Below are 14,271 nucleotides of genomic sequence, written 5' to 3' on the forward strand. Positions count from 1 at the left end.
TAGCATAAAAACCCTGTACCTAATCCATCTTCAATTTTACAAAGCATATTTTTACTGTTTTTCTCTTTAATAAAAGTTTCTTCTTGTTTTAAAGAACCTGATTGTTTTTTCTATTCTGGTGGGAGACCCCAGGGACGGGTTTCTGGAATTCACCAGGGAATTGGTGGGGAGAAAGGAGGGAAGGGTGAGAAAAAGGTTACTTTCTCTCTCAGGGAGAGCTCTGGGAGGTGAGAGAGGAAGGAGGGGGAAGGTGGCATTTTCTCTCTGTTTAAGATTCAAGGAGGTTTGAATCACAGTGAAATCTTCCAGGGTAACCCGGGAGGGGAAAGTTTGGAAGAGGCAACGGTGGGGAAAGGGTTTACTTTCCTTTGTAGTTAAGATCCAGAAGAATCTGGGTCTTGGGGGTTCCCCGGGCAAGGGTTTTGGGGGGACCAGAGTGTACCAGCACTGGAATTCCTGGTTTTGGGGCGCGCTACAAGTACTAAGCTGGTAATGAGCTTAGAGGAAATTCATGCTGGTTTACCCATCTTCTGAAGCTAAGTTCAGAGGTGGGGAATTATACCATGGTTAGCACTGCAGACTGAGCTCCCTTTATCTGGAATGACACGCTAAGTGACTAATGTCCCCATTTCATAGTGAAGTCCCAATATTTAGGCTTTTTCTTATATGGCCTCCTGTTCCCCCCCCCCCACACCACACACTCTGTCCCGATTTTTCGTACTTGTTATCTGGGCAACCTAGACAGGTCTGATACAGAGAGCAGGCCGACCTTCCCTGTGCTGTCCCACTGATATGTGTCAGCCCTGACTTGAAGTAACTATCTTTAGAAGGAAAGAAGCGTTCTTTGTCCAGGGCCCATTCTATTCTTAGTCTATGCTATAGCTGCCAACAAGTATACCCATTGTAAACATGTTTTGTTTGTAGAGCTGTGCAAGAACCAGAATTTCATTCCCATGGAAAATTTTGTGTTTCAGATTTTTTCCCCCACTAGCAAATCAGAAATACACAATTTTTTGTGTGATGGAAATTTTTGAAAGTTTGAAAGAACCAAAATGGAGATTCTTTTGAAGATGTCTGGATTGGCAAGCAGGCTTCCCAGCTGGGGAGCCAAGCCGATCGCTTGCTTGTTGTGTAGCCCATCAGTCTGGAGCCCAGAGAACCAGCTAGCCTGCCTGTCTGGTTTCCACCTAAAATTTTGTTGCAATCGACACATTCTTATGGAACATTTTCAATATTTGAATCAGCGTTTTCCAATGGAAATTTTCCATTGGAAAATTTTTGTTCAACTTTAGATTTTTGTAGTGTGATCCACTTGAGCGGGACATGGACCATAAACTAATTCACTAGAGCCTAATATTTATTGTGTGACTGGTATGGCTTTCCCAGTCTTCAATAACACAAGCATGTGCATTAACCTCCGTTAAAAATATATTTCCACATTTCTTAACCATCAGAAATAGATGCATCCTGTAATTGTGACAATTTGAAATCTTTTAAAAATGAATCCGTTGTTTGTTCAACCTCCTAATAAAGTTTCTGCAATTCTGTTGCATGTGCAGGGGTACAAACAAGTAGTTCAAAGGTCAGAGTATGGCCTTCCCTATGTGGTAATCTACAGTGCCCCAGCTTGCTGCGCACTAACTCGCCGTGTGGAGCCTGCTACAGGGCAGGGAAAGTCCCAGAGTGCAGCTTACCGTACTGCACTTTGAAGCAGTATTACTCTAAATCACACTCTGGGCAGGGGCGGCTCTAGGTATTTTGCCGCCCCAAGCACGGCAGGAAGGCTACCTTCGGCGACTTGCCTGCGGGAGGTCCCTGGTCCTGCGGATTCAGTGGCATGCCTGGGGGAGGTCCCCCCAAGCTGTGGGACCAGTGGACCCTCTGCAGGCATGCTGCCGAAGGCAACCTGCCTGCTGCCCTTGCGGCGACCTGCAGAGTGCCCCCTGTGGCTTGCCACCCCAGGCACGCGCTTGGCGTGCTAGTGCCTGGAGCCACCCCTGACTCTGGGTCTTTCACTACATTGTATCACTGCCTACATGGGACATTACCGGACAGAAAACTGGTGCACAGTAGATTCTCACCCTGGGTTGCTACACAATAGCTTGCTGTGTAGACAAGTCCTGTTAATTCTTTAATTGGCAGACCGTGCTGTACAGTCTGTCTTCCAGTGTCAGCAAAAGAATTTTAACTTGCAGTGAGATCTGCAGCATGCTCCATTATGATGGCCTGTGCCTCTAACAATGGCCTCCAGTAGAGGTAATGCTAGAATGACAGAATAGGCCTGTTATGTCATCGAGTCCATCTTTCAGCCAAGGCAGAAAATAAAAGGTACAGGAAATCCTACTCTTCTTGAAGACTCACTAGAGATGGGAAATGGGACCTCTTGTATCCCACACAAGGAACCCGGATCTAATGAACCACTGGTTATAAAATTCATAAATTTGCGTTCAAGTTGGTGCAAGTTGCTGTCACAAGTTGTGCTATGGATAAGCAACTGCAGCACAATGAACCTCAGCCAAGCCTCTGTGACAACATGCTTAATGAGATTAGAATGAAATGGAGGAAAAATGTAATAACTATAAAGGTATTGAGCGATACAAAGCTTGATGTAAACATTTTACTGAAGTGCAGCTAGTCTGAGCAGGGCATTCAGCAGTAGGCTTGTTATGCTTCAGACATTCTGTACAATGTTTCTTTATTTTGCTGTTCTTGAGGGAAAATATTTCAGTCCTCTGAATAACAAGTACATATTGTGTTACGAACACCTTGTTAAGACCAAGTAAAAATATCTAACATATAATATGTCTCACAGATAGTGTAAGAGACAGATAGCAGCAGCCTTACCAGTAAGTTCCAAATATAAATATTTAAAAAAATAAGTCTCTCTCCAAGTGTAACTGTATATTAACCATTGCTGGCATTGGTTGTGTGACAGCCATAAATCCATCTATTGAAGCCATTAATGAGCTCCAATTTTGTCTTTTAATTTGCTTTACAAGATGACTGCTTTGATAGCATTTTTTGTGTGGTCAAACTATTCTTTTTGTAATTTGGCTTTTGTGCGTGTTAAGTGTTTCAATCAGGTATATGAGAATTCAACACAGTGGAAATTCAGAAACTCGAAGAAACACTCATCTTCTTGTTTACTTCTTTTACACTTCATTTGGATTTATGTTTGTTTTCTAAGTGATGCATTTAATTGTGACTGTTGAGGCTTCAAAAGGAATAGAGCTATTGAGCTCAAGGGGCAAACCTCTGCGGTGGAAGCAGATCGCTTCGCCAGCTAGATCTGGCAAGGCAAGGGAAGTCAGTTGCAACAACCCCTGTGGGATTTGCACTAGACCCTAGGCTAGTAAAGCAGTATTGAAACCAACCTCTGCAGTATACCAGCCCATTAATTAGCCATCCAGAGCATTCTGATTCTTGGCCACACTTTGAGTTTAGGAGCTCCTGCTGCTTTCTCAATGTGTTTCATTTCATCTGCATTTCAGTGTAATATGTACAGTAGACTTTTTATTTCAGTACTCACTTTTGGGTAAGGCAGGAAAATGCAGAGACAGCAAGAAGTCCTGGCCTACTAACATGGGGACCCCCCAGTCCATATATTAAATTTTGAAATATATTTTCCTTTCAAAAAGGGGGGAAGGAACCCTAAAGGTAAAATTACAAAGCACAGGTCTCTCTCCTGAAGTGGTAACCTGCCTACCCCATGCCAAAGAGTTGAGCATGTCTCTTACTTAATCTTATATGGTTTAATGAACAAACCGTGATAAATGCTGCTATTCTGAAATATTGGTTGTTGACAGGTATTTGTAATGGGGCTGTGGAGTCAATTACAAACACTGCTTGTGAAACAGAATATTCTGTGAATGCAAATACTTGGCACCCAAAGGTAGCTTTGGGAAAAGAGGCACAGCTTAAACATTAGCATCAGACATTTATTCCTCTGAGCCATGTGTGTTTCACTTTTTAAATCCATTGCTAACACAGAGCTGGAGAAAGTAGCTTGACCCCTCGAGGCAACCAGCCAGTATCCTTTTGGTATTCATTCCACTTTCTGTTGGCGCTGGATAGGGAAAGATAAGGCTGTTTTCTCTGGGGTCACATGAACATTTTAGACCATTTTTTAGAATTTCTATCTTGACTGATTTCCAAGAGATCTGATTTTAACTTCCTGGGGAGCAGTAATCCATATGTCAGTTGTTCCCAGGGACTCACCATTTTCCCCCTATAGTAAACCTTGGTTGAAGCCCTGGTGTGTAGCCACTAACCTGTTAGATTGGCGTAGGGTGCCCCTTGGAATCCATTGCTACCATTTTTTAGCTAGGGAAATGGATCACATTTGAACACAAAATTCTCAGGGACTTACAGGTGTAGGGAGAACAAGAACAGCTCCAGGGTTTTGCATATTGCAACATTATCAGGATGATCCCCAAGAGCTCAGGTTTTATTGGCAGGTCAGTCTGTTTGAATGTCTCATTTGAATGTGCCTCATTCTTAAAAATCTGATATTTTCAACTACTTAGCAGCAAATTTTAGGAGGAGATTCGGAAACAGACCTACTGGATTCAGGAATAGAAAGATCATTACAGTTTATACAACATCCTCCTCCAGCTTGTAGTAGAAGGTACATCTTACTATTCAGCAACTGCTTGCATAGCTCTGTATTTCTGTACTCTGTGTACCCAGCACTGTATTAATAGGCAGCTTTTCTTCTAGTTGCCCCAGCTCTGTGATGATGAAAGGGAATATATGGAGCCATTGTATATTTTGCAGTTGAGAGGGCTTTTCCCCCTCCATTAATGTTTATTCTGACATTTGAATCTTGTCTTCTACTGATGATGTGAAATTGGACTTTGTGAGACCAATCTATCATTTTATTTATTTAAACAAATGTGATTTTACTCTATGTACTGTGACAAAGTTCCTTCTCTACCTTGGTGGGTCCTGCGCTTATTGGCAGCTTTGCTCACTTCAGTGATCTCCCCCACAGTCTGGGTCAGCTCCTCCTATGTCTGATCAGGAGTTGGGAGTTTGGGGGGAACCCGGGGGCCCACCCTCTACTCTGGGTTCCAGCCCAGGGCCCTGTGGATTGCAGCTGTCTATAGTACCTCCTGTAACAGCTGCATGACAGCTACAACTCCCTGGGCTACTTCCCCATGGCCTCCTCCAAACACCTTCTTTATCCTCACCACAGGACCTTCCTCCTGGTATCTGATAACACTTGTACTCCTTAGTCCTCCAGCAGCATAGCCTCTCACTCTCAGCTCCTTGTGCCTCTTGCTCCCAGCTCCTCACACACACTTCCTCTCCTCTAGTTCCTCCCTGCCTGACTGGAGTGAACTCCTTTTTAAACCCAGGTGCCCTGATTAGCCTGTCTTGATTGGCTGCAGGTGTTCTAAACAGCCTGTCTCCCTTAATTGGTTCTAGCAGATATCTGATTACTCTAGCGCAGCCCCTGCTCTGGTCACTCAGGGAAGAGAGAACTACTCATCCAGTGACCAGTATATTTGCCCTCTAAGAGACTCATGTACCCCACTGGTTTGGGTCTGTCACAGTACACAGAATGTACTGGGCAGAGAAGGAACATTATTTTATGGTTATCGTAAGAAAATGGCATAGGCTGACAAGATACAAGTAAATTCCTGCAGAAGATATGACTGGACTGATAAGCTGCTTGAGATATGTGCCTTAGAGGATACGCAAATAAACGTAACTAAAATACAATACCCTTAAATAACATCACCTGGTTATAATTGCAGCAGCATGTGTTTTACAACATTATCATGAAGTGGCTCATTATCCACGCTTGATTTAGGGCTTTCCAAATGGTGGAAAGAGCCTAGAGCTGAAGTGAGTTCTGCTGTTAATATGTGAGTGAGAAACTCTTCTCCTAATAAAGGACATAAATGAATTCTTGTCACCATTAGAAAGAACTAAACCCCTCTTGAGTACCAGGCAAAGTGCATGGGTTATTTAAACAAGGGAGTGATGAGCTACAGGGTTCCCTGAAATGGCAGCAACCCTCCTCTGTGCTTCTGTTTTCTACACTGTCCCTTCCCTGAGAGCCTCTTATTTTTTTTCTTTCCCTGACCCCAGGTTCATCTGAGATGATATAGAAATAAACAATTATTTAATGCCAGTCTTCCAGACATTTCCTGTTTTGGGTGCCCTTAATGAGATCATTTCTCCTCCAACCCTTCTGCTAAAATGTAGGTATAAAGGGTACTTCTGTTCCTAGGCACCCAGGCCCAACAGCTTCTGGGAGCCATAACAAAAGTAAACCGTAGGATTAAATTGTGCCATTTAACAATGTTCCAGTTTGTTACACCATCCCTTTGGGGGAATAAACTGCACAATCCTATGTGACAAAAAGAAGAGGGAGGGGGGTAATGCCCTACCCTTTGTAGGGGGATGCCTGGAGGGAGCAATCCTTGCACTTTCCAACTGCAGGCATGGAGATTGTCCCTGGCCTTCATGCACTGCCTGCAATAGTGGGCGAGGCTGTAGGGAGGGGGACAGCTTCAGCTGGAAACATGCCTGAGTGAACTTCAGAGGAGTCAAGTCAGAGGGGCAGAAATCAAAAGGATTTACAAACAGAAGAAATCCTGAGCCTAGCCTAGGGTTGCCAACTGTCTAATCCAGGGGTCGGCAACCTTTCAGTAGTGGTGTGCTGAGTCTTCATTTATACACTCTAATTTAAGGCTTCACATGCCAGTAATACATGTTAATGTTTTTTAGAAGGTCTCTCTATAAGTCTATAATATATAACCAAACTACTGTTATATGTAAAGTAAACAAAGTTTTCAAAATGTTTCAGAAGCTTTATTTAAAATTAAATAGCAGATCTTATCAGTTTAGTGTGATACATTTATTTTAATCTCATAGAGCTGGAAGGGAGTGTGAAAGGTCATCAAGTCCAGCCCCTTGCCTTCACTAGTAGGACCAAGTACTGGTTTTTGCCCCAGATCCCTAGGTAACCCCCTCAAGGATTGAACTCACAGCCCTAGGTTTTGCAGGCCAATGCTCAAACCACTGAGCTATCCCTCCCCACCTTCTTGCCCTTGTTTTTCTTTGCTGAGTTTTCCAGTGTCTGGTGGCACATATTTGGATACTTTAAGCTGCACACAGGCTTCTGAGTGATCAGTTGTTAACTGACTGGCAGGAGGTCAGCGGCTGGAACCCCAGATCGACAGCTGAGGGGAGTGGAGCTGGCGGCTGGTAGGGCTGAGCAGGGCCGGAGGCTTGGACCCAGTCTAGCAGGGGGCCTGCGCTGGAACTCCAGCTGGAAGCAAAGTGAGTGGGGCTGCGGCGAGGACCCTGGCTGGCAAGGGGCCAGCAGCTGGAACCCCAGAGCAGCAACTGAGCGGCTCAGCCCCCCGTCGCTGCTCTGGGGTTCCGGCTGCAGGCTCCTGCCAGCTGGGGTCTCAGCCCACCGCCAGCCTGAGGTTCCTTCATCCAGGCCAGCAGCGGGCACTGAGTGGGACCGGTGGCAGGACCCTGGCTGGCAGGAGGCCAGCAGCGGGAACCCCAGAGCGGGGGCAGGCTGAGTGGCTCAGCCCGCCACTGTGTGCCATCAAAAATCAGATTGCGTGCCACCTTTGGCACTCATGCCATAGGTTGCCGACCCTTGATCTAATCACACAAACCCAAATACCCTTGCCCTGCCCTGCCCCTCCTCCGGGACGCTGTCACGCTCCATCCCCCCTCCTTCCATCACTCGCTCTCCCCCACCCTCACTCACTTTTACTGGGCTGGGGCAGAGTGTTGGGGTGTAGGAGGGAGTGTGGTCTCCAGGAGGGGACTCAGGGCTGGGGTAGAGGTTTGGAGAGGGGAGAGGATGAGAAGTGCAGGCTGTGGGAAGGTGTTTGAGTGCAGGAGGGGGCTCTGAGCTGTGTCAGGGGTTTGGTGTGTAGGAGGGGGTTTGAGGTGCTGGCTGTGGGAGGGGGCTCAGGCTGGGGCAGGCGGTCGAGGTGTTGGCTAGGCTGCGCTTACCTCAGGGCAGGGAGCCTGCCTTAGCCCTGCTGCACTGTCGGACTTTTAGTGGTTTGGTTTCAGTAGTCTCCAGGAGACTTCTGGCAAAACCAGGAGAGCTGGCAACTCTAGCCTAACACCATGGGTGTTGGTGGATGCCCTTTTGCATCTGTAGGGAAGAGGAGAGCATTCAAGTGCAGAAGGCTTTTAGCAGAGAAGACCTTCTCAGGATTCAGGGTTGCCAACTCTCACAATTTTATCATCTCTCGCAGTATTTGGTGTTTTTCTTAAAGCCACACCCCCGGCACATCTGACTAGGCAAGAAGAGCAGTCTTCTCTCTCTCTCTCTCTTTTTTTTCTTCAATGAAAGTCATTGTTGCAAAGAAAAGCCTGAAAACTTGAACCCTTGAGGTTCAAAAACCAATCCAGAAGGCAGATCACACACACACACACACACACACGAACGATTTTTTAGCAGACTCAATGATTTCTGCCTGGTTGGGGTTGGCAATACTGAAATTGTGACTTTTCCATTCTAAATTATTCTCAATTACTGCCTGAGGTAACAGACAATTCTTCAAGTATTTATGTCCTATATTGTTTGAGTTTAAACAGTGGCCTAAAATAACACTCTCTGCACTAAAAGTAACCAGTTCAGATAGCAGAATCATACTCCTGTTTTCTGCAACAGATGCAATAAATGTTGTGCCAAATAAAGCATACGACATTAAATCTAGCCTGAGAGGATTTGAAAGTATAGGTCACCATGACGACGTCTAAGAGCTAAAGAAAGCTTGCAACTTCTGAAAATTTCAGAGACTGGGGGACTGGGAAAGCCACATTTGACAACTGCTGAAACTTGTATTTCCGAGTTCAATGCGCAATTAAAAAATTGATCTCTTCTGCAATGCAAAGTCAGTTAACTGGCTTGGTGAAGGTGGGAGGGATATGTCAATTGACACTAAGTGATGCCAATTAAGAGGCAAATTCCTCCAGTTGTCTCCTCACCATGAAAAGTTACCCCGTTATCTGGGCTGAAATGCAGCAGTCCTGACAGAAAGAAATGTTTTAAGCACTGTACTTTTTTCCACTCTTGAAATTCCAGCAGAAATGAGTAGTAATGTAGGGACGATGATTAATTTAAAATGTAATTTATTGTCAGTCAGCTAATCAAAAGGAAGTACTTCAGTTGCTGACTGTAGCTAGGCCCCTAAAATGTAACTAGCTCTTGGAATAATTCCAAGTGGTTTCATTTCTGCTTAAAATTACAAATTATTTCTATCCTATGTCAGCTTTTGAAATAATATTTTTAAAAGGTTATGCCTGCACTGAACTTTTACTTAGCATGCTTGAATAAAGAAAAGAGATGCAATACTGGATTTACAGGAAATCATATGAGTGCCTGAATGTGGCTCCTGCTTACCCCCTCTATTTTTTGCTTCCATTATTTAAATATAAGAAAATTCGAAGTCAGTTCAAGAGATTTATATTTGATCTAAAACCTGTAGCATATTTAGTCCCTACCTTCCAATACAATTTGCAGGGTTACAGGTTCAAACACTGTAAAATTTGCTTGCTTGACATAACAGAGAATGGTGCACCATTCCTTTCTATCTTGATAATTCTCTCGCCTCATTGGTCTGTCTACAGGCATTGGAGAAAAGTTTTGAATCCTACATTGCTCTTACAGAAACATTTGCTTTATCAGTCTGAGAGATCACATTGAAGTACAGATGATAAAACAGCTATCCACTATTTGTGGAAAACAAATCTTTTAGGCCCAGATATTCTGCAGGGTTTTGTGCATATTCTGCAGTTTTGCAAAAACTGTGTAAATTTTCCAGTTTTGATATAAAAATTGAAAACCACCAACATTTTTAGGTACCTAACTGACAGAACATTCAAGATTACCAAAACTGAAAGACTGTCCAAATTGTTGGTGATAAGAAACATCACTAGTAGAATTTTTACAATTCGAAAAGGCCTGCTGGAAAATCAATCAGTTTTTTTCTGTTCTGCCATTCTGGGATATGTGCTACATGCATTCTAAACCAAGTAAATTAAGTGAGAACTCTCAGAATTGACAAGAGGAGAAATGGCCAATGGTTTTCTATTCTGATGTACAGAGATGTGCACCAGTCAACTATGTATGGCACATAATGTTTTTTATAGGCTTTGAAATAGTTCACTGCTATTGGCAGATTGCATTTAAGGAACCTGAGTGTTGCCATAACTGAACGGAATAATTGTCTGCCTACTTTGGTAACCTGCCTCGAGAAGTGGACTGGGCCTGCGGTTTATGGGGAAGGCAAAAACACTTCAGTGAGGGGGGGAAATAGATCCATTCACAAAAGCCTTCATCATCATCACTGAACTAACTTCGCAGCAGAGTGTAGAGCTTTGTATTACACTGGCCTATATATGTATTTGGAATTCCTTTTTAAATCACATTAAATTGATTCAATTTGCTGTAACAACAAATTCCACATATTTGTTACATGCTGCATAAAGTTTTATCACCTCTTGTATCCTGAAGAGTGGATGCTGAAGGCCAACCTGTCTGTTATCTAAACTCTTTAGCATTTTGCTCGTTTGTATCGAGTCGTTTCTCTCTTCCTCTCTGGAAGATAAATAATCGAAGTGTGATGAGGCTTCATAATTGCCTGGTAATTTGATGCATCTTCCATCTGGGATGACTGTTGAGTTGCTTTTTGAACATACCAATATACAAGTTGCACTAAGGGCCCTTTTAGTAACTCATCTTCTGAAAATTTAAGACGTTCTAGGTTGGATACCCAAAATTACTTTTCATTTTTTAAAATCTTAGCCATGTTTATAACAGTATTACAGCCTGACACTGTTCACCGAGTGATGCAAATGGTTTTCATTTGGAAATATGGCAAGTCATGCCATAGGACATTGTGCTGTATAAACCCATCAGCTCCTGCATGCTGATCAAGGCTTAGCTACATCATTTTTTGAATTGGTGAATCTCTGCGGAACCCCCATATACTGCAGGAAGTGATTTTGCTGGCTTAGAAGGTGGCATGCCTCATTTAGAGTAATGAGGCAATGGCCCAATGTGACGATGGGTAGAACTGATCAAAAATTTTTATTCAAAACTTTTTCAGATGAAAAACTGGCTTTTTTGTTTGTTTGTTTTTTCCTGTGGGAGGAAAAAAAATCCCCTTCCTTATACTCTTCTCCTTTCCTTTTCTTTCCCTTTATAATGGCAAAATGAAAAAGGAGGAAAACAATCGGGGAGAAACCTAAAAATTGTGGGATTTACAATTTTTATATCAAAATTGGAAAAACTGCTTTGACAAAACTATCCTGAAAAGGAAATTTTCCCAGAGAAACAGCCTTACAACTTTTTGATCAGCTCAGGTGTTGGGACACTATGCTGCTGGAGATAGTGTCTTTGGGATGAGAAGTAAAATCAAGATTCCAACCACTTGTAGTTGTTAAATTTTTTTCCACACAAAAGTTAGGGTGTTAGTCCCTGTGTCTTAGCCAAATTCCAATATGTAATTCTAGACTGCCTACCTAAAGTCATTGTTGGATACAATGTCCTGTACCTCCTGTCCTAAAATTCTGTGTAGTATTCTGCATACTGCTGAATAATTGCTGTATTTTCACAGTAAGTGGTGGATGAAATGATCTTTGATATATGTTTGTACATGTCTTGGGAGTCCTTAGGGATCACTTTAATAAATCTGTAAGCTACCAGAGTGTAATATACAAAAACCGAGGCAGACACAGATGAAAAAGTGCTATATTGTATAAATGTATTATTTATATGCAAGTCTCTGTGCTTTCTGGTTCTTTATATTTGCCTTTTTTTTTTTTTTTTTTTTTTTGAAACCAATGAAAGTTTATAGTCTATGAATCTCACAGTTCCCCTTAATGGACTTTGTGAGCACTCAACTAATTTTAGCAGCTCACAGAGAAATGTATTTAAACTCTTCTGTAAACATGATTTGAGAGAGCAGCTTTCAGGTTTCAAAATAAGTAGCTGCCAAGTGGCTAAGGGTCAAAATATTTACTTGGATGCATTCATATTGCTCCTGTTTCAGTCCATAGACGCTTTCACGTGTCCCAGAAGGTAGCATGTTTCCCATGTGCCCATCTCCCAATCCCCTCTGCATTACAAATACCAAATTATAAAGTTAGAAGTCTCTCTCCCCCTCCACATTTGCAGCCCCCCTCATGCCAACTGCTCATGCCCCCCAAGGGCTATGACGGGAGCCAGGAATCACCAACTTTGGTCTGGGCTTCTTGCCCCCTCTGCTAGAGAACAGGGAGGCGGTCTGACGTAGGAACTGCTACAGCAGCTCTAAGCTACCCATGAATTCCTCTGCACAGAGAGAATCTTCAAATGGCTGGTTAAGCCAGAATTAGGGTTGCTTTGCATCACAGGATTCCAGGAATACTGCCGTAAGAGACTGATTGGTGGGTCTCTCTTATATGTATAATTTTAACTTTTAATTACTTTTTTGTAGGAATAAAACATTACATAGAATTAAAGCAGGTAAAAAAAATAATTAATCACCTCAAAAATATAACATTCCAATACTATACGCAGAACAGTCAAGCCACTCAAAAGTTGATGTAGAATTCTCATATAGAGATAATTGGTTTAAAGTTTTATGGTGTTTATAAATAACAGATGTTGAAGACATGTTTATAGAACGGTGTGTTTCTATCTTCATATATATATATTTTTTTTTCTCTAGTATAAGGGACAATAATTGACTATATCCCGGATCAGCATGAACTCACTGTGCTCTCAACATAAGAAGAAACTTACATGGAATCAAGAACATTCTAAGTATTGTATTTCCATTTCATCTTTCAGATTTCTAACTTATTCGTACCTCCTGGCCTTCAATTCCTGGCTTCTGCTAGCACCAATTACTCTCTGCTATGACTGGCAGGTTGGGAGTATTCCTTTAATTGAGTCGATATGGGATGTGAGGAATTTAGCTACAGTTCTCCTGGTGGTGGTTATGATATTACTCAGCTTACATTGCATAACAGCATTCAAGGTAATTTAAAAAAAGTGCACTACAATCTTATCGTTTATATGCTATTTTTGTTACCTAATCTTTGAGGAAATGACCAATAAAAACAACTGAGGGTTTGTTTGTTTTTTTCAAACAGACTAGACAGTAAGAGGAAAAATTCTTCCCTATAACTCTCACAGGCAAATCCAAAAGGCTAAATTCTGCCATCGGATGTATGCATGCTGCTCCCATTTGTTTGGTCTGAGACCAGAATTTAGCCAAAAGTGCTGTATTAAATTACTATTAATGACCAAAAGCCCATTGAAGTCAATTGAAAAGCTCTCCTTGATTTCTATGAGCTTTTGATCATGATCCAAGGGCCCAATTCGATTTCCATTAGTCAATGTGATCTTTGCCATTGGCTTCGTCAGTCACTAGCTTTTGAGGGTTAAGTTTATGTTTTTATCTATTCCTCTAAACCAACTAAAACATATATATGAGACGCAATAAGAGGAACAAATTTGAGTGTAATAAGTTGAAAATGATCTGGGAATCATTATTTAGCATAGATGACATGTTGTGTAAATACAAGTTGGTCCATTAAAAAATGTTATCTCACCGCCGTGTCTCTAATATCCTGGGACAACATGACCACAACCATACTGTGGACAATGTTGTTTAAATCCACTTTCACAGATCAGTATTGGAGATGCACTTTACTTGAATTGCAAATGTGTAAATGAGATTATACTGGATTTGTGTGGGACAGAGATGAAATAAATGTCTAAAATGAGAGACATCCCCAGTAATAAAGGGTAGTTAAAACCAATGAAGTCATATCTTGTGAGAAAAGTGAGAAGAAATAATTACCTAGTGGTTTGTTGATCATTTTTAAAGAGTTCCTTCCTTAAATGTACAGATAACTAAGCCAAAAAACCATTATATGGTAACAGACAGCTTTTGAATTATGCTAGAAAGTGCAGGTCCTGCTCATACTGCCTGAACACCCAGAGTTATGTATGTGCTCTTGATAGGAGGATAAAAATGACAGACTTTTGGACTGTTGAGTCCTTAATTTGGATTCTTTAAAATGTCAACTGATGCCATATGGAAAACATGAGAAATCAGTCTATTTAGCAATGCTGTAGTTCTGCCTACAGGTCATATGTCTTGTGTATTTTTTATTGCTAGTTGCTTTGATGTAAGATCAGAATCTTTGGAGAGGATTTTCAAAAGGGCTCTGCTTTAATCTAACTCTGCTCCAATTGAAGGCAATAATAAAATTTCCCAT

At 42.1% G+C, this 14,271-nt stretch overlaps 1 protein-coding gene across 8 annotated transcripts in view; it reads left to right on the plus strand.

Moving 5' to 3' along the window:
- TMTC1 (transmembrane O-mannosyltransferase targeting cadherins 1) overlaps positions 1–14,271 on the plus strand; it is a 214,886-nt gene that overhangs the window by 80,054 nt on the left and 120,561 nt on the right. For 6 of the 8 annotated variants that reach the window (XM_032763965.2, XM_075069192.1, XM_075069198.1 and 3 more), the window contains one exon: positions 12,833–13,022. The exons of the other annotated variants lie outside the window; for them this stretch is intronic. In XM_032763965.2, the coding sequence (XP_032619856.2) occupies positions 12,833–13,022 (190 nt within the window). The remainder of the gene's footprint in view (positions 1–12,832; positions 13,023–14,271) is intronic. 8 annotated transcript variants of the gene reach the window in all.

The sequence above is a fragment of the Chelonoidis abingdonii genome, chromosome 1, assembly GCF_003597395.2.
Source record: "Chelonoidis abingdonii isolate Lonesome George chromosome 1, CheloAbing_2.0, whole genome shotgun sequence".
Taxonomy (NCBI): domain Eukaryota; kingdom Metazoa; phylum Chordata; order Testudines; family Testudinidae; genus Chelonoidis; species Chelonoidis abingdonii.